The sequence below is a fragment of the Momordica charantia genome (genome assembly GCF_013281855.1).
Source record: "Momordica charantia cultivar OHB3-1 chromosome 10 unlocalized genomic scaffold, Mcharantia_2.0 BLBB01000010.1, whole genome shotgun sequence".
Classification (NCBI taxonomy): Eukaryota; Viridiplantae; Streptophyta; class Magnoliopsida; order Cucurbitales; family Cucurbitaceae; genus Momordica; species Momordica charantia.
In genome coordinates this window covers 5316268-5335083 of record NW_028275158.1, presented here as the reverse complement: position 1 = coordinate 5335083, position 18816 = coordinate 5316268, and the positions used below count along the sequence as shown (strand labels likewise).

The window sequence follows — 18816 nt, the reverse complement described above, 5'->3', positions numbered from 1 at the left end:
TGTAACATTTTTGACATGTCCACCTCGAACTTTCCAAGATGGAACACTTAGCTAAATGTTCCTGAATAGTGTTTCTCCAAAGGTTTGATCTGTTCAGGTTCGATCTACTGAACCCGACAAGTTCAACCTACTGTCCGACAAAGAGTAACCGTCGGTCGTGAGGTATGTCAAATCTCATACCTATAAATAGAGGGTCTCATTTGTACACCAGGTATAAATTTTTCTCCTCGAACTTGATATTGAGTCCGAGTTGTTTACTGACTTGAACGTCGAAAATTTTGCCTTATTGTGCAGGTCTTTCCTTGATGTTCCTAGTCAAGTAAGTTTCGAGTTTGACCTTGACCAAGTTTGACCTCGATCATTTTCTTGTATAAACAATATATATATATTATTTAGTACATCAACATGTGCGTGTAGAAATTAGAATCTACAACCTTTTGTCCTAAGATTTTTGTCCAAAGATACATATCTTAATCAATTGAACTTATATTCCGTTTAAAGTGGATGTTAAAACGTGTTATTTGCACTAATGGAAAAGAGAACAAAGAAAGAAAAGAAGGAAAGAAAAAGTGAGTGGAATGTAGTATAGAAAGCAATGAGTCGGTAGGTGGTGTGGGGTTTAATTAATGAGTTTCCATTGCAATGCCGCCTTTTTGCCTCCGCCCTTCGCGCCGATGAAGCCTCACCCAATTCATTCAACAAACCATAAACACCGCACCACACCATTCATAATTCTGTATGCCCCTCACGTGCCACTCCCACCGAATCTTTTACTTTCTTGACTCACTCGACACTACAACCAGCTTACCTTTTTTAGATCGTTGAATAAATATACCCTAATAAATACTCACTCAAATACCATAATTATTCTTCCTCATCTCAACATATGTAATGTAATTAGTGGACTAAGTTTTGGGAGCGTTAGCATTTTTCTCTTTTTAACTTTTTTAAGAGCTGGGCTCATAGTCTTGATCCAACAAATTTCAAAGATTTTTTATATTAAACTTACTGGAAGATTCAAACTTGAAAACTCTAAGCAAGTATGATCAAATATCTCGAGTACTTATTAATTGAGTTCTCCTTCAGGAATCTTTGGGAAGGTTAATTTTTATGAATGCCAACTAAACAAATTACAAAGTTACATGATATTATAAGAGAGAGAAGGGCGGGGGTTGTATTTAGTGTGTGTTTTCCGAGTGTCTTAGCGCCACGCAGCCACGGCGGTTGACACTTGTTTTCCATTTCTCTATAACACACTCTTCTAATCTCTGTCTGCTCTGTTTTCCTCTGCCTCCCACCGCCGCCACCGCCACCGCGCATCTCAATCGCCAGCAATGGCAATTACGGCCAACAACTCAATTTCCGGCTTAATTTTTGCAATGGTTGTTGCTCTTCTGTCAATTTCCCAGTTCAGCCACTGCACCGTCACATACGACAGAAAGGCCATCCTCATCAACGGCCAAAGAAGAATCCTCTTCTCCGGCTCCATTCACTACCCCAGAAGCACTCCTCAAGTCTGTATTCAATTACCTTCCACTTTTTTCTTTGAACTCTTCAACTTATAAATTCAAATAAATATTTGAGCTCTGTTTTTTGTTTTTCAGATGTGGGAAGATCTGATTCAGAAGGCCAAATTTGGAGGCTTGGACGTCGTTGAAACCTACGTTTTCTGGAACGTCCACGAGCCTTATCCCGGCAATGTAACTTCAATTAATGAACTTTTTTTGCGTAATTAATTAGTTTATTAGCAGTGATTTTTATGAACTTACTTTTGTGATTTGGGTTCAGTACAATTTTGAAGGGAGATACGATTTGGTGAGGTTCATTAAGACGATACAGAAAGCAGGGCTGTATGCGCATCTTCGCATTGGGCCTTATGTTTGTGCAGAGTGGAATTTTGGGTCATTTTCTCTCTCTTCTCTCTCTAGATTTTTTTGGGGAAATTTTTGGTTTGATTTGATAATGTGTTGTGGATTTTTTGTTTGGAGCAGAGGATTTCCTGTTTGGTTGAAGTATGTTCCGGGGATTAGCTTCAGAACAGACAACGAAGCTTTTAAGGTTTTAATGTCTTCCAATTCATTCTTTATTTAACTTTAATTATAATAAATATTAATTAAGTTAAGGGGAGTGTTTGGTTATGGGGATACAGAACGCCATGCAAGGATTCACGGAGAAGATAGTGGCGCTAATGAAGAGCGAGAACTTGTTCGAGTCCCAGGGTGGCCCCATCATCCTCGCTCAAGTAAGTACTATTTTTTCTATTCTTTTTATTTTAAATATATATATTTTTTGGAGGTGTATTTGAAACTCTAGTGAAACTTTAAAAAATTAAAAAAAAAAAAGTAGTAGTTTTAACTTTTAAAAGTAATTTGTAAATTTCCTAGACTGGTCAATGAAAATAAAAATGTAGAACTCCAATGAAAAGCATTCAATAGAGGTTTTTTTCTATTTTTTTTTAATAAAACAGATCGATTTAATTTACTTAAATCTGCTAAACAAAATTATTAGTTTAATTTTTCAATTACTTTTTTATTTTATAAATTATTGTTTAAGAAATATTTCCCTTCTTAAGTCAAAAAGATAGATGACTAAGAATATTCACACCTGTGGCCTCGGTGGCCAACACCCCTATTGAATTTTATATCTTTTCCTTCATCTTTTTTCTTATTGTTTCTCAATACGATCCTTTAGACTTTAGTCCAATTTCTAAAACTATTTTGCAATTTTTTTAAAATTTAAAAGTTATATAAGTGTAGGAAAAAAAAAACAAATTGTCGATGATATACGAGCAACTAATTTAGAAGACAACTAAATAAATAAATAAAAATTGTCATAACCACCATACAAATATAATTTCTCTAGCACTTTTGATTTTTTATTTTGAATTTTTTTGTTTAAAAGTGTGGGTAAAAATGTGATTCGATAACTTGTAAAATTTTTCTTTTTTAGTACAATATTAAGGTGAAGATTTGAATTTCTAACCTAAGAAAAGAAAAGAAGTAAATATCTTTCTTGCTTGAAGATTTATAAAGGTTTTATAGAGTGATTTATTTGTGAAAGAAAAATAACTTCATTTATTTTAATGAATAAAAAAATAAAAAAATTTTCAAACCAAGTTACTTTTTCCACTTCAAATTCCTATATGAATCTAATCTTATATGGTATAGAATGCAGTTATATTACATTCTTATTCTTATTTTTGTTATTTTTTTAAGTTCAACTACATGTGAGATAAGAATTTGAACCCCCGATATTTAGGTCGAAAATATATGTCTTAACCAGTTGAGTCATACTTAAGTTGACAACATATTACATTATTACAACTTTGTTTATTTTTTTATTTTATTTTAGAGAAAATAACTTTGGTTCGTTAAATTTTAGTTGCCCTAGGCTTTGGATTGTGTAATAAACACAGCACTTTGGATTGAAATTTTCATTTATTTAGTAAAGTGAGTATGAGAAAAAGAACACTATATGGTGCAGATTGAGAATGAGTATGGTACAGAAAGCAAGTTATTTGGTTCAGCTGGTCATAACTACATGACTTGGGCAGCAAACATGGCTGTTGGTCTGCAAACTGGAGTTCCATGGGTTATGTGCAAGGAAGAAGATGCCCCTGATCCAGTGGTACTCATTCCACTCTTTGCAAAAACAGCAAAATAAAAATACGATAGTTATCGAACACGGTACCGATACTATAGTTCGATAACACTTGGCTTTGTTTTCTGATAGATAAACACCTGCAATGGGTTCTATTGTGATACATTTTCTCCCAACAAACCCAACAAACCTACAATTTGGACAGAAGCTTGGACTGGATGGTATGTGAAAAATCTCTAAAAACCTACTGTTTTAGTTTACTGCTGGACCATATCATCTATTTACAGGGATTTTGAATTGCTGCTTACTGAGTAGTCAAATCACTCTATAACCCAAGAATTTTGATTATTGCAAACATGAAGGTTTTCTGAGTTTGGCGGTCCGTTACATCAACGACCGGTTCAAGACTTGGCATTTGCGGTTGCTAGGTTCATACAGAGGGGAGGATCCTTAGTTAACTATTACATGGTTAGTTGTCTTCAACCAGAATCTGAAAGTTTAGGGTATTTTGGATTTAATCCTTTGTTGTTTTCATATGAAACAGTACCACGGTGGGACGAACTTCGGGCGCACGGCCGGGGGACCTTTCATCACTACCAGCTATGACTATGATGCTCCAATTGATGAGTATGGTGAGAGTTCGACATCATATGCTTATTTCCAATTTACCACATATCATTTCACTAAGCTTTCTGTCAGAAACATAAGACAAATAAACTCAGCATATCAGCTATCAGCTTTAGCAGCATTTTCAGCAGACTTGTAATATTGAGTAAGAAATATTTTTCTCAATTGCTTTACAGGGCTATTAAGGCAGCCAAAATATGGTCATCTGAAGGAGCTTCACAGGGCTATTAAAATGTGTGAGCCAGCTTTGGTTTCAGCTGATCCTATTGTTACTTCATTAGGGAACTATCAACAGGTTTTCAACCCTGCATATCTTCTCATAGTCCATATTTGTTGCATATTTTTGGTCAAAAGTTGAAAATTTACCTTACTCATTTTCTCTGCATCAGGCTCATGTATACTCCTCGGACTCTGGGGGATGTGCAGCATTTTTATCAAACTATGATACAAAATCATTTGCCAGAGTTTTGTTCAACAACATGCACTACAATTTACCTCCATGGTCGATCAGCATCCTTCCCGACTGTAGAAATGCAGTTTTCAATACTGCAAAGGTTCAACCACTTGAGACCATAGTAGTGTATCTTAGTAGGATCTGTAATTGAGGTTGAACTTACGACTTACCGACTGTTTTCGTTTCTCCACATCCCTATAGGTTGGAGTTCAAACATCACAGTTGGAAATGTTGCCCACAGAATCTCCTACACTTTCCTGGGAGAGTTATTTTGAAGATATGTCTGCATTAGACGACAGCTTGACGATGACTTCTCCTGGTTTATTGGAGCAGATCAATGTCACTCGAGACACTAGCGACTACTTGTGGTACATAACTAGGTAACACTTTTTTTCTTCATCCTTCTAAATGTAATGTAAGAAATCTTTGGTAAAATCTCATACCTCATAGTCAAGAAAAACTTGGTAAGGGAACTTCATAGAAGTGTGATTCAATAAACTGACCCGCTAAATTTCTTTACAGCATAGATATTAGTTCATCTGAACCCTTCCTGACTGGAGAAGAATTGCCCACCCTGCTTGTTCAATCCACAGGCCATGCCGTACATATCTTTATTAACGGCCAACTTTCAGGTATTCCCACCTGCCAATTGCCTGCTTAGCATTTATGACCAATAAAACTCATAATCTGCTATATTAGGTTCCGTCTCCGGGACGAGAGAGAGCAGGAGGTTCACATATTATGGGAAGGTTAATTTGCATGCTGGGACAAACAAAATTGCTTTGCTTAGTGTCGCTGTTGGTCTGCCAGTAAGTGTCTAATATACTTCAAGTTTCCCTCTTAAAATTATTAAGGAGCATTCCAATCTCAAGGCCCAGATAGCATAAACCTAAACATCGGATATAAAAGTCTTAACCTTTTCTGCTAATCTTTGTTGATTTTTGTGAAGAATGTGGGAGGACACTTTGAGACGTGGAACACAGGAATCCTTGGTCCAGTTGTTCTCTACGGGCTTCGCCATGGAAAATGGGACCTATCAACACAAAAGTGGACTTACCAGGTACCTAAACTTCACTTCCCAGGTTTACATTGGTTCAAAGGAAATATTTCTTAATTCATCGATGCTTCGTTACAGGTTGGGCTCAAAGGAGAAGCCATGGATCTCATATCTCCTAATGAATTTTCTCCTGTTGAATGGATACAAGCATCATTGGCTGCCCAAAAACCTCAGCCATTGACTTGGCACAAGGTAACAATATAAGGAAATATAGGATTCGCGCTTATAAGGGAAAGCAAACTTGGTTCAAACTATTGATACCTCTCGAACTTTGGCAGGCTCATTTTGATGCCCCTGAAGGAGAGGAGCCAGTGGCCTTGGACATGGAGGGTATGGGAAAAGGTCAAATATGGATCAACGGGCAAAGTGTTGGAAGATACTGGATGGCTTATGCTCGTGGTAATTGCAGTCGCTGCAACTATGCTACAACATTTAGGCCTCCTAAGTGTCAGCTAGGATGTGGCCAACCTACCCAAAGATGGTAATCCTCAATAATAACTTATAAATTTATAAGTAAAATGGAAAAGTATGATTCAAACCACCCTGATTTAAGCTAAACAAGTGCTTCCATTGAACGACCAAATTTTGGTTTTAGGTACCATGTACCTCGGTCTTGGCTAAAGCCAGAACAGAATCTGTTGGTGGTTTTTGAGGAAGTTGGAGGCAATCCCTCAAGGATCTCTATTGTGAAGAGATCTGTGACAAGTGTCTGTGGTGATGTTTCTGAATTCCATCCGACTTTCAAGAACTGGCACACTGGAAGCTATGGAAGATCAGCAAGATTTCATACACCTAAAGTACACCTTAGCTGTGATCCAGGCCAGTTCATTTCCTCCATCAAATTTGCAAGCTTTGGAACCCCATTGGGAACTTGTGGGAGTTACCAGCAAGGAACTTGCCATGCCACAGTCTCACATGCCATTGTAGAGAAGGTTCTAACAAACTCCTTTCGATATTATAGACTATTTCGTATAGCTTCTAGAAAAGTTCGAACTATTCAAAAGCTATCTAAACAGCTCAAAATGGCACATTGAATTAATCAAAGAAGATCTAGATCACTGGATAAATACAGTTACTTATACTTTGCTCTTTTTCTGCAGAAATGCATAGGAAAGCAGAGATGCGTTGTTACCGTATCCAACAGCAACTTTGGGCAGGACCCATGTCCAAATATGATGAAGAGATTATCAGTTGAAGCCGTATGTACTCCCACAACTTCTACAACAACCCAACTGGAGGGGTTAACTTGATAAAAATAAAAAGGGGATATTTAGCTATTTAATCAATCATGGATTAAATGATATGACCATACACACAGCACTAGCAAGAGTAAGCAAGCAAAGGAAGAGTAAAAGAAAGGAATGAAGCAAGAGTAGCAGTCTTCTGTCTTCATCCTGGTTACCTGTACAGCAAAAGGAAATTAGTTTCAAATGGTTTAGCAGCTTTTATACAATAGTGTTTGTTAGGAAAAGGAGTATTTGTTTTTGTGTGGGTGATTGTTCATTCTAGGGCCCTGGCCCCAAGTTTAATCTCAAGCTACCTTCCATTCCATTTTAGGAGGAAGCACAAAGCTTAAAAGTGAGGTGACATATACCTTTATCTATTTGTCTTCATTCTGGGAGCGGATCCTGGTGTGATGTGACTGATTTTATAGCATAACAAGAAAATAGTTGCTTCTCTTAGGGAGCAAATGTAGAGCAAAACAATATATATCACTACTTAATTTAGAAATGCAAATTTCATTGGATAGACTTGTTTTTTTGGTGAAATACTTGATTTAAAATTGTACATTGAATGGATGATTTGTCCACCACCTGAGCTGTATCTCTATCTCTCCTTGTAGGTGTAATATTCTTAGAAAAAAAAAAAACCCTGAAAAGGAAAAGATGGACGGTTTCAAATATCCGTCAGCATTATTTATATAACTTTGACCACATGTTGATCACAAATTGTTTAGATATTTTACTTTATATAACTATCACGTATCTGATCAACAATTCATGAATTCTATTAATTAATGACTTAAAGAGATTGCTAGGAGGGTGACAGCACAATAACAATAACTAAGATTTGGACAGAAACAATGAGGAAAAGCAATTTACCTTCATTCAACTCATAATATCTCCAACGTATACAAGAAATTAGAAACATTACAACTGAACCAAATTTTTGAAGACATAAGTACCAAGAATGAACCAACCAACAAGGAAGAAAGTGAAGAATGCCAAGAAGGTTAGGAACGTAGTACCCCCCAGTGCGAGTCCTATGCTGAAAACCACAACAAATGGTAAGAACGTCCGGATTACAGCTCCTGTACTGACCCACCGACCCTTGAGAAAGATCAGAGTGGCAAGGTTCACCACATTCCATCCACCTGAGCGAAACCCAAGTCTGTTCAGATTATTAGCCACAAACGAATGACAATTGCAAGTTAAGAGATTGTAGGATCGGTGTTGGAACTCTTGAGTGCTCCTCCGCAATGCATCATCCCATGTTGATATTTCTCTACCATGATCAAATTCCCTCATCTCATCTTCACTTCTATGAGTGGAAATGCAACACTGCATACAAATTACAATCAAATCAGTTAAGGAATGACCCAGGAAACAAAATAAGAGAAACTTCCAAACGGGAATGAGATCCCTACCAATAAAATGTCTAGAATTTTAAGATTGTAAAAGATTTCATCGAGGATGGATGCTACTTATCTAGGATTTAATATCTTACTGTTGGGAAAATAATATAGATAAATCAATCGATCCTCCGGTAAGTTCTTCAAACAGGAACTATTTAACTTTCCCTTTTCACAAGCTAAAAGAAAGAATAAGAGATAGAGATAGAAAAGCTTAACACCACAGGGATTATACTGGTTCGCCCCTATCTTGGGACTATATCCAATCTTCTGCGAAAAAGTAGGTTCAACTATAGTTGAGAATATTACAATGGAGATCTCACTCAAGATATTACTATCTTGTTTTTAAGTACCCTAACAATGTCTACCTAGGATTACACAATTGAAAATATCCTCACTAAACTTACGAGATACAAACTCATTTTTTCACACACTGCCCACAAATGAAACCTTAACAAAAGAGTTATATTTATAAGAGTTCAAATATCTCAATCCTTATAGAAAAATGATATTGTAATCCTTATAAGACAATTACTCCTTATAAGAATTGGTAGTAGTGTTTGAAAATCCTTTTCCTCGTAGGACACGGGTCATCTGTTTCGGCTCAATTATCCCAACACTTACGAGTTTCTTTAACAACTGAATATAGTAAGGTTTGACAATTATCCCATGAAATTAGTCGAGGCATTCACAAATATGAAAAAAAAAAAATTGATCTTTGGGTAAAATATGGAAACTGGCATGTACCTTCTCTCCGTTGATTTGAAGATACCGTGCGACTGCTCCAAATGTGAAATTGTCCACACACACAAAATTGGGGCCTGCGAAGTCCAAGATTACTCCATCCTCTCTGCCAATGCCGATGTGACCAATGAAAGGAACAAGCCACGAAATAACAGGAAGAGGTGTCCACACAATGCAACATGGAAACCGAGCTCTCTCGGGATCAATTTTCATATTCTGAGCGATATTACCTTCAACCATCAGCTGATTCTCAGGGTCGTTATTTGATTCCATTTCCAAAGTCGTAAAATGCTGCCTGTAATGAAATGAATACCCCCTCAATTTAACATAGCTCCAACGAGAAATTAACCTAAACTCAAGAATCCTATCCATTCTCTGATAACGTTAATCAATCAGCAATTCGAACCAATGAAGCTCTCAGATATTCTCAACTTCGCGTAATCAAGCACACCACCCAAGTGCAGGGGATAAACAATCAAACTAATAAAACGAGCAAACTATACGAAGAAATTGAAGTACCAAACGAGCAAACTACATGAAGAAATTTAAGGGGAGGATAAATGGAAGTTACCTATCGGAACAATTTCGGGGACGAAGGATCGTCTCAACAAGCTACTGATCACCGATCAAATTGATCGGTTTGCACTGGCGGAGATTGCCCGCCGCACCACGCAGATCAAGACGAGATCGGGTCAACCTGGCGCTTTAAAAACTGATCCGAATATATTATGTCCAAACGACGTCGTTTCGCGTGCGTTGCACTTTTTTCCAAGAAGTGAGAAGCTTTCTCGAGTTCAGAATTCAGAACATTCTGAACGGCTTTTAGGTCCGATTTAAACTCCGGCGAATTCCGATGCCGCCGAAGATGGGAAGTAAATCTCCGGCCCTAGTGGATTTAACCGGCAGCGACGATGAGGAGGCGGCGGCAAACACAACGCCAAACAAAATATCCTCGAATTCTCAGACGGCGATTTTATCATCACCGGACGATAAAGCCCTTGATTGCCGCAGTTTCTGGAAAGCCGGAAATCAGGATTTCGGCCCTACCACGAGGCCTCAACCTGTTCATGGTTAACTTCTCTTCTTCTTCTTCGCTTCTTCTATTGTAGCGTGCTATTAAGGTTTTTATTTGTTTGATTTGGACTTGATTATGAAAACAAAGCAGGAGAGTTGGAGCATGCCCGAGTTCATCCGAAGTTTCTTCATTCTAATGCCACTTCTCACAAATGGGCCTTTGGCGGTAAGCTTCTGCTTGCTCAACAATGTTGAATGGAGGAACTTGTGAAAATTTTCTGATTAAGAAAACGGAACTTCTCGCTTGTCCTTTCTCGTTTGCCCTTTGTAATCTACTTGTTTTTTATTTGATACAGCAATTGCTGAGCTTCTGGATAATGCCGTAGACGAGGTAATTCTAGCTTATGCAACTTGGAATACTTCTTGGACGTATTCACAGTTAACTTATTAGCTACGGTATACACGACCGACGGTTTTTGTTGCTGAATAAATGTGGACACTTTCTATGAGTGTGTTGCTACCTTGTGTAATTCCTTCCTGTACTTGAATTTTGTGCTTCAAGCAGGGTGAATAGTAGAATATTAGTTGATCATGTAAAACGGGAGGCATAGGGTTCTTAAGTTTTATCTCGGGACCAATAGGATGAAGTAGTGATTTGTACTCAACTTTTTCTCTCTTCAATATTAAATCTGGCTAATGGTGCTGCCAAATTGTAATTTATTCTGTGTCCTGTGAGGTAAAATAAAATACTTACGATCTTACTTGAACAAGATCTATTCTATAGGTTGTACAACTGTGTCCTTAAGTTCTAAAAAGTATAAAATACTTGACTATAGTGCGGCCTCCTGTAAACATAACCCAGTGAATTATATCATTTTCTTTCCAACCTCCAACCTCCTTATAGCAGCCATTCATCAATTTCAGATGCATAACGGCGCAACATTTGTGAAGGTTGACAAAGTTGATATAATGAAGGACAACTCTCCAGCCTTACTTTTCCATGGTATTCCAATTATCTTTATTGTTTATTTTTGGATATAAATACAAGAACAAGTCATATTTTATGCAGATGATGGTGGGGGAATGGATCCTGCTGGCATTCGGAGATGTATGAGTTTGGGTTATTCTTCAAAGAAGGCAAACACAACAATAGGACAATGTAATTTTTTTTCTTCTTACTCTTCTAGTTTGTTGTTTTTTACTTAATAATAAATTCATTACGGAGGAGTCCAAGTTTATTAGTCTTGACTCAAATGTCACATCTTTTAGTTTTTTAATTTTTAGACTTTTTTAATTAGATTAGTTTTTTTCTTGCTTGTAAATTTGAATGCATAAAATGATTCAACTGTCTCTTCACGAATTTAGTGGTACCAAACACATATTTTTCCATTATATTCAATGTTTTCTAGAATGTAGAACCACTTTGAAATCTCAAACCAACAGACCCTTAAAAGCTTGAGGTTCTACTTCACAAAAATTCTAAACCTCCAATTGCCAATATGTGATATTCTTCTAAAAGAACTCATGATATGTGATTATTTTATTTATGGACATCTTTATCTTATGATTATAATCTGCAAATTAAGAAAAGATGTTCTAATTCCATGATTAATCTTATTAACATACTTCAGAATCTAGGTTAGTGCTTTGATTTGTTGTTTATCCTGACATCCAACTTGTGTATTCTAGATGGGAACGGATTTAAGACAAGCACCATGCGACTAGGAGCTGATGCAATTGTTTTCACTCGTGCGATTCGTTCAGGGTACCTCTTGTTCTAGAAGATCTAGTAGAATACTAATTATGCATTGCCTTTGCACTATGCCCCCTTTTGAGTTAAATGTTAACTGGTCATTACAATTCTAAATTCTTGATTCAGTTGCATCATTTATTCTGCTTAGAGTTCCTGCCTGTACAATTTGAATTAGTATTTCCTAGTGATGCTATACTGTGAGTGAGCAATAAAAAAGATTTTTCGGGTCCTTTTCCAACCCAAGAAAAATGGGAGAGACCTTGCCGAGGTGATAATTGGATGTATTAAAACATCGCTTTTCCAGAACTATCATGACTGTTTTTCTTATAATAAAATAATGAAAAATTATTAGCCTTATTCTAGAGTTTAAATCAATACCATGATTGTTTCAAACTTTCAAGTTTGTTCAGTAGGAGGTGACCTACTGCCCACATCCTACAAAATATTTAGCGTGATTAAGACATAGAAAGCATGTATCGTATTGCTTTCTCCTTAATTGATTTATATCAGGCAAAATTATGCATAAATACCACTGCCTGCCTTAATGATTAAGTTAAGAATTTAGTCTAATCTATCTTCTCAACTTGCACTCTCTCCTTAATTCGCTGGTACGAACATGTTCAGACTTGATTTAACAATGTTGTGCTAGAGCTTTGATGTCAGGACTGTGTGAAGCCATTGGTGGCAAGTTATTACATTTTTGGCTGCATAAAAGCTTACGTTTAAACTCAAATTTCCATGACCAATATTAGTTTCCTCTTCCCCCCAGCCTTTTCCGCCCCCTCTTTTTGTTATATTTACAGGTTTCTTATCCAAAAGATAAGTTTAATGAGATCTGAAGGATTTTGATTTTGATTTTGATTTTATTTATATGCTGACTTTTAATTCTCATGTTTTCCCTTGTGTTCTTATATAATTTAGCCTTGCAACCCAAAGCGTTGGCCTTTTATCCTACACCTTTCTACGGATGACTGGCCAGGATGATGTTATTGTTCCAATGGTAATATTCTTTTTGTCTTTAATATTTTAGTTGCCCCCTCTGCCCTCTGCATTGGCAATCAGCCCCCTCATACAGCCAAGACTTCTTACTTTCTGGTTTGGTTGTTTTGCAGATTGATTTTGATGTTTCACAGCATTGGGCAGAACCAATAATTTATACCTCCAAAGAGGACTGGTCTTCCAATTTGGAAACTATCCTTGAATGGTCTCCTTTTGAATCAAAGGAGGACCTCCTGATGCAGGTTCGAGTGAATTCATTCAATTTATTGAACTTCCACTACTAAGTAATGTAATTATAAGGGGAAAAAGTCCCAAGAAACATATTTACACCTTTTAATACTAGTCTTTTATCATGTGTAGTGCATAAGTGCTTTTCAAAACTTCGAACACAATATTATAAAGGGTCAAAATGATTATCTAAAATAAAGAGATAGAGAATGTGTCAAAGGGGTTAAAATGATTCTTTGACGTTTTCTCTTTTATTTTAATCAAGATTTATATCATATATGTGCATGAATTTGGAATTCTTGTTAAAATGGTGATGAAGGCATGCTGTCGAATGGACTTCTTGAAGTGAGTGGAAAGCAATTACATAAAATCTGGAATTACCTTTGCCCTGAGAAATTCTTGTTGAAGTGCTGCTGAAGGCATGCTATGGCTCCTGCGTTGCCATATATCATTAGTGATACACTTAAAAGTTTGTTTTTCCCGTGGTTCTATTCTATTTCAGTTTACCTGTTATTTTGTTTCTGATGAAAAAGTTGATATTAAATTAAATAAGATAAAATAGCACTCCTTTATGTTGTCATGGATCTCAGATGCAGCTTAGAATGAGGGTACTTTTCTTTTTTGTGGTGTTGTCAGCAGTTTGAGGATATTGGACGTCATGGAACAAAAGTTATTTTATTCAATCTCTGGTTGAATGATGAAGGCATTTATGAATTGAATTTTGACGACGATGATGAGGTATTTCACCTTTTTATTATTAGCTTCATTTCATGGGTTGTCGTGTTTGTGTTTTTTTTTTACTTTATTTTTTATTTATTTCTTCTCCGATTGGTGCCAATTCAAGACCTTTGCTTCCCTATTTGGTAGCTTGATTTGCGATGAGTAATTACAAAATTAATACATTTTAGTTTGATCAAACAAATTTTTTCAACTCATTGCATCTAAACTAATGAATGTTTGTCCAGAGTTTATATTTTTGCTGTGTCCTTCAGTTATGTCATTAATTATAAAACTTTAATTTTCTTAATTGTGATTATTTAATCTCTTGGCCTTACTTTTAATATCTTAGAACTTTATAACCATATTTGATGAGATTTATTAGATTATTTTTCTGAATGGTAATTATATATTATTTCTGAACAAATGCGAAACTTTCTCAATTGGCAAGTTGGCTTGAGATTTTAGAATACCATGTTCGATTTATTGGTTATGGCATAGTTGTTTTACACTTAGATTGAGTTGCATGAAAAGTGTTTGTAAGCATCTTTTGATCTTTGATATAGGATATACGGTTGAGAGATGAAGCTAATCAAGGAGGTTTGAAAAAACTGCGCAAAAATGTGGCTGAATTGCGATCACATATTTCTTATCGCATCCGCTATTCATTAAGGGTAACTTTCCATTTTAATTCTCCAACTTTGCTTGTGTATTATAAATCATCTCTTCTCCCTAAAAACTTCCAAATTTTCTCATTGTTTTATAGGCATATGTTTCAATATTATATCTGAGAAGGTTTACGAACTTTAACATCATTCTGAGGGGAAAACCAGTTGAGCAGTATAATATTGCAGATGAATTGAACTACTCAAAAGTAGTTACATATAAGCCTCAACTACACACAATAAAGGAGGTTAGTTTTGATTTATTGTGCCGTGAAAAATTGGTTATATTTCTCTATTAAATCTGTCTTAAAGTGTCAAAAAAATAAGTTGCCACTAATGCTAATTTATCACTACAATCATTGGACAGTAATCTTCTCCTAGAGTAAAAGTGGAGGCTGTGCTGCTCGTACGATTTGATTATCATTGTGTTTAGGGTTTTGAAGACCTGGGTGTACCTCTGATGTTTTCCCTCAAAAAAACCTAGGGTAGAGAGTAAAATGTAGGAATTGGGTGAATATCCTTCACCATTACAACTTTTTCCTTCTCTCTATCCTTATTTTTTTCTTTTTATAATAATTCTCTAATATTATAAGAAATTCCACCATGAATCCATTTGGTCCAGGAGATTTATTTCTCCCTAATAATTTGACAGCCCCCCGAATTTTAGTTGTTCACTTATTTCCACAGTAATTAGCCTCCATTCAACCCCTAGAAGGATTAATCTTTGTTCTTCTTTTTCTGTATAACTTGCTAATGATTTGATCATCTGATTTATCTCTTTCGCTACATCGCTTCACTTTAGTGATGCAATTTTCCTTATTTTTTGATAATAATTCTGAACAAAGTACTTTATTTTCTTTGCTGCCAAGAGCCTATTGGGTATTTACATTACCTTATTGAGTTCTTTCAGTCATGCACTCTATATTTTTTAATCAAAATTTTTTCCTCCGAACTAAAGTCTGAGAAGTTCTCTTTCCAGTCTTCTATCTATTGTGTCCTCTCTAGCTGCCTTGCTCTTTTCTGTCAATGGCTACCATAGAATATGTCAAACCCACTTATGTTTTTCTTACACACAAAAGTCAGATTGGTTGTAGTTCTCTAATGTTTTGAATCACGAGGTTTGTAGAATTAAATAATCCACTGGCTGAAAGTATAAAGTCTGCTTTGGTAGTTTGGTTATTCATTGTTTATTTATTTATTTTGTGTGGTTTAAGGTCTTGGTGGATACAACCATTGGATTCGTAAAAGAGGGACCAGCTCTTGGAGTTTGTGGGTTCAACGTGTATCACAAAAATCGACTTATTGTGGTAAGTGTGAAAAGAGGTTACAATTTTTATGCGGAACTTTTAGGTATTCCAAGACTTCTATTGGTGTTTTACTCATTATGGAGAAAACCCAATTTATCATATTGAACGTGCCAATCTTCTGCAGGGGTTTTATAGTATTTCGACGTGCTTTGTGTGATAATGTACAAACAATCATTTTACTGACAAGTAAATCTACGCCTTGTACAGCCCTTCTGGAAAGTTACTAGCGATGGTTCTTCAAGAGGGAATGGTGTTGTGGGTATTGCAAATTTGTGCTTTCTGCTTATTCTTCCCTGATTGTTCATCAGATTTTTCTCTGAAGTCTTATTCTTTTTTGATGCTGCATATATATTTTAGGAGTTCTTGAAGCAAACTTCTTAGAGCCAGTACATGACAAACAGGGTTTTGAGAGATCATCTGCATTTATCCGGCTTGAAACAAAGCTGAAGCAAATGGTTATGGAGTATTGGTATGTTAATTTTCTTACAACTCTCCAGTTCTTCCTTTCAAATGCATATGGATAATTAGTGGGATTATCTACCAAATTGTTTATACTTTTTTACTTCTGTACCATTGATTAAAGTGATGATGATATTTTCTTTTCTAATTAACCAACTGTATTTGTTGTTGACCATTCCTCTTAATTGAAGTGGCATATAATGTACATTGGCTTGCTTCATCTCATATTTTCATTCTAACTAGTATCTGGGCAAAGATTATTTTGACTGGTAGACTTTGCATTATATGTGGCAGGAGATCCTGCTGTCACTTAGTGGGAATTCAACCTCCAGGTTTATATTATCCGCAGAAGAATCTGGCTAATCAAGCTTCTACTGGACCTGCACCTGATATTCAGAAAAATTTGGCCAAGGAACAATATGATAGTCATCCCAAAGTTGGTATCCTAGAATAAATGCATATACACTAATTCATTCTTTATGGTACATGAAAATCACCGTTCTTACTATGTTTTAAGTAGTTTGTGGGTCTCTGATGATAATACTCAAAAGAATTGTACGTGTAGGCCGTTACACGTTTCAGTTAACTATCCTAATGTTTGAAATCTTCGACAACTAGTCTTGCAGCTCCTGTTTTAGTGATCAAATGTTGATATGGCAGAAGTAACGCATATGTCTTGCTTTTCTATACTATTCCAGGGTTCCAACAAAGAAGTGAACACTACCGAAGATTTTGATGTCTCAGAAACAGCATCTGCTAATCGTATATGTGAGGAGAATATTAAACTATTTATGAGGTATTTTATATCCCAAACCTTTCTTGCAAGTTGTTGCATTATTTAAATATTACGCGGCTCCAAATTCTTATCCAAAATCTTAGGGAGTACATTTATTTACATTATACAACACCATAGCTGGACCAAAATTGTCAATTGAATCTTCTTTGAGGCCTGTGTTGGATTTAATTGTTGGAGCTCCAAAATTAATTGGTCTGAGTCTTAGATAACGTGTCGATTGATGTTTGGTTTCATTGATTTTCACGATGGAATGGTCTTCCTTTTATATCTCATGCACAAACAATGTTACAATCCTAGATTTACGGACAGGCTATTGAACAAAAAAGGAAACAAGAATTAATGGAAACAAAAATTCTAAGGAAATGGAGGTAATGAAGGGATAAATAAAGGATATGTCGATTCAGACCGAACGGCTACTGTTCTCTTGTTTTGTTCCCTAAAAGTAATAGAGTAAGACATCGATTTCTCAATAAGATCAACTTTTTTGATTACATGATGTACTTCTCTGAAAAACATTGGCGCGCGTGTAAACGAGGTGCTCTACCAACTGAGCTATAGCCCTTGTGCTTGTGATACATATCTTATCATGTAGATAATTTCTTGTCAAGATGAATATTCTACTTCAAGGAAATTGTTCACTTGTTTCTTCTACGAAAATTTTGTCCGCCTTTTCCATCCCGGTTTAAGGTCTCCTCAATAACTGCTTATAGGATCATTCCTTATATCTATTTTGCTATCAGATTAAACTCTCTGAGACTCTCTGTTCCACAGGTGTGAAGAACATGCGAAGAAAGAAATTGAATTGCAAGAACTGGTGGGTAAATATATATAGTTCTACACTTTATATTATCAATAATGCCCTTTGTTTCATAACTTGAAGTGACGTTCAACTTTTTCAGGCCATGTTTATTTTGTTAACTTTATCAATATTGTGAGTTTTAATATTAGTGAATCTTCTATCTGCTTTGTTATAAATTAGGTTGACAGCTTAGAGAAGGAACTAAAGGAAGCCAAGAGGAAGCATGCTCAGATATTATCAGTTGTGGAGAACAAGAGGAAGCAGAAGAGTACGAAATAGCTAACTGAAATATTTGACGGGGCTCGGTCGAATTACCGCAACACGCCACTGTTAGTACATATAACCTCTCACTTTGCCTCCTTCCACATTCCAGTTTTTGGCTAATGAAGGCTCCACGTTATGAACCGGTTCTTCATGGAGAGTATTCACGGCATCTTTCCTATATTCTCCGTTCGCGATATGTAAAGATGAAAGAAGTCGAGATGTATCTTTTGAGGTAAATGATCATCATTTAGAATTTTAGATGCATGAAGGTCCCAGCAATCTTGAAGGCTTATGAACCAGATGATTGCTTTGGCTACTTAGATTGCAATTGGTTTTGAGTCTGTGGGGGAGAGAAAATTGGCCTCTTTTGCTTTTGGTTTAACTTAAAGATCCATAATATCAACTAACTTGGAACTAATTTGGATTAGGCAGGGATTAATGTGAAATGAGAAACTAGTTTGGAAGGCTTAAATTGTTGGTTATTATATATATGGTGAAAAATAGTGAAAATCCTCATCCCATTTGATGGTGAAGATTTTCTAAGAAAATTCAATTGGTAAATGTGAGCTTGTCAAATCAGAATAACATTATATATTTAAAATTTTCTTATTGTTTTAATTATCAAAATGAGGTTGATTAATTCAATTTGCACTAAGATATTTTCCTAAACAGTAAATGATTTTATCATCAAATAACACTAT

The 18816-nt window shown here is 35.9% G+C and overlaps 3 protein-coding genes and 1 long non-coding RNA gene across 6 annotated transcripts; 2 read left to right on the top strand and 2 right to left on the bottom strand.

The window, feature by feature from the left end:
• The first annotated feature begins 943 nt into the window (after nt 1-943).
• On the top strand, nt 944-7475 carry LOC111008278 (beta-galactosidase 3). Its single transcript, XM_022280925.2, is given in 20 exon segments — nt 944-1514; nt 1605-1700; nt 1789-1901; nt 1992-2058; nt 2150-2242; nt 3484-3627; nt 3733-3821; nt 3963-4068; nt 4145-4232; nt 4404-4522; nt 4617-4781; nt 4883-5061; nt 5204-5313; nt 5381-5490; nt 5631-5741; nt 5817-5930; nt 6017-6219; nt 6334-6670; nt 6839-6960; nt 6962-7475. Coding segments are annotated over 20 exon segments (2568 nt in total). The 5' UTR covers nt 944-1334; the 3' UTR covers nt 6984-7475.
• LOC111008281 (uncharacterized) lies at nt 3702-5262 on the bottom strand. Its single transcript, XR_002601091.2, has 5 exons — nt 5125-5262; nt 4852-4997; nt 4723-4773; nt 4594-4638; nt 3702-4292 (listed from the first exon to the last, which is right to left on the bottom strand). It is a non-coding gene; the product is annotated as an uncharacterized LOC111008281 (long non-coding RNA).
• Nucleotides 7476-7822: 347 nt separating the features above from the next.
• Nucleotides 7823-9825, bottom strand: RTH (RTE1-homolog). Its single transcript, XM_022280928.2, has 3 exons — nt 9686-9825; nt 9118-9409; nt 7823-8299 (listed from the first exon to the last, which is right to left on the bottom strand). Exons 2-3 carry the CDS (start codon nt 9385-9387, stop codon nt 7889-7891), a joined length of 681 nt encoding a protein of 226 aa, XP_022136620.1. The 5' UTR covers nt 9388-9409; nt 9686-9825; the 3' UTR covers nt 7823-7888.
• A 142-nt stretch (nt 9826-9967) lies between these two features.
• LOC111008279 (protein MICRORCHIDIA 2) lies at nt 9968-18587 on the top strand. Of its 3 annotated transcripts, none has more exons than XM_022280927.2 (18): nt 9968-10184; nt 10280-10354; nt 10485-10519; nt 11053-11131; nt 11198-11287; nt 11818-11893; nt 12803-12881; nt 12994-13122; nt 13748-13846; nt 14392-14499; nt 14592-14738; nt 15705-15797; nt 16005-16056; nt 16155-16266; nt 16551-16692; nt 16955-17052; nt 17824-17866; nt 18032-18587. In XM_022280927.2, the coding sequence occupies exons 1-18, from the start codon at nt 9968-9970 to the stop codon at nt 18128-18130; spliced, it is 1773 nt and encodes a 590-aa protein (XP_022136619.1). In that variant the 3' UTR covers nt 18131-18587. The 3 variants fall into 3 exon arrangements, with proteins under 3 accessions (XP_022136619.1, XP_022136618.1, XP_087974959.1); XM_022280926.2 differs by having other exon boundaries at nt 10277-10354; XM_088118833.1 differs by lacking the exons at nt 17824-17866; nt 18032-18587 and having other exon boundaries at nt 10277-10354; nt 16551-16738.
• Nucleotides 18588-18816: the final 229 nt, after the last annotated feature.

Bases quoted from the DNA above. Each gene is read 5' to 3' on its own strand.
- RTH (XM_022280928.2), bottom strand. From the start codon at position 9,387: ATGGAATCAAATAACGACCCTGAGAATCAGCTGATGGTTGAAGGTAAT. The intron at 8,300-9,117 runs GTACATGCCAGT...ATTTGTATGCAG, and splicing joins TTCAAATCAACGGAGAGAAG to TGTTGCATTTCCACTCATAG.
- LOC111008279 (XM_022280926.2), top strand. From the start codon at position 9,968: ATGCCGCCGAAGATGGGAAGTAAATCTCCGGCCCTAGTGGATTTAACC. The intron at 10,355-10,484 runs GTAAGCTTCTGC...TATTTGATACAG, and splicing joins TCACAAATGGGCCTTTGGCG to CAATTGCTGAGCTTCTGGAT. The intron at 10,520-11,052 runs GTAATTCTAGCT...CATCAATTTCAG, and splicing joins TGGATAATGCCGTAGACGAG to ATGCATAACGGCGCAACATT.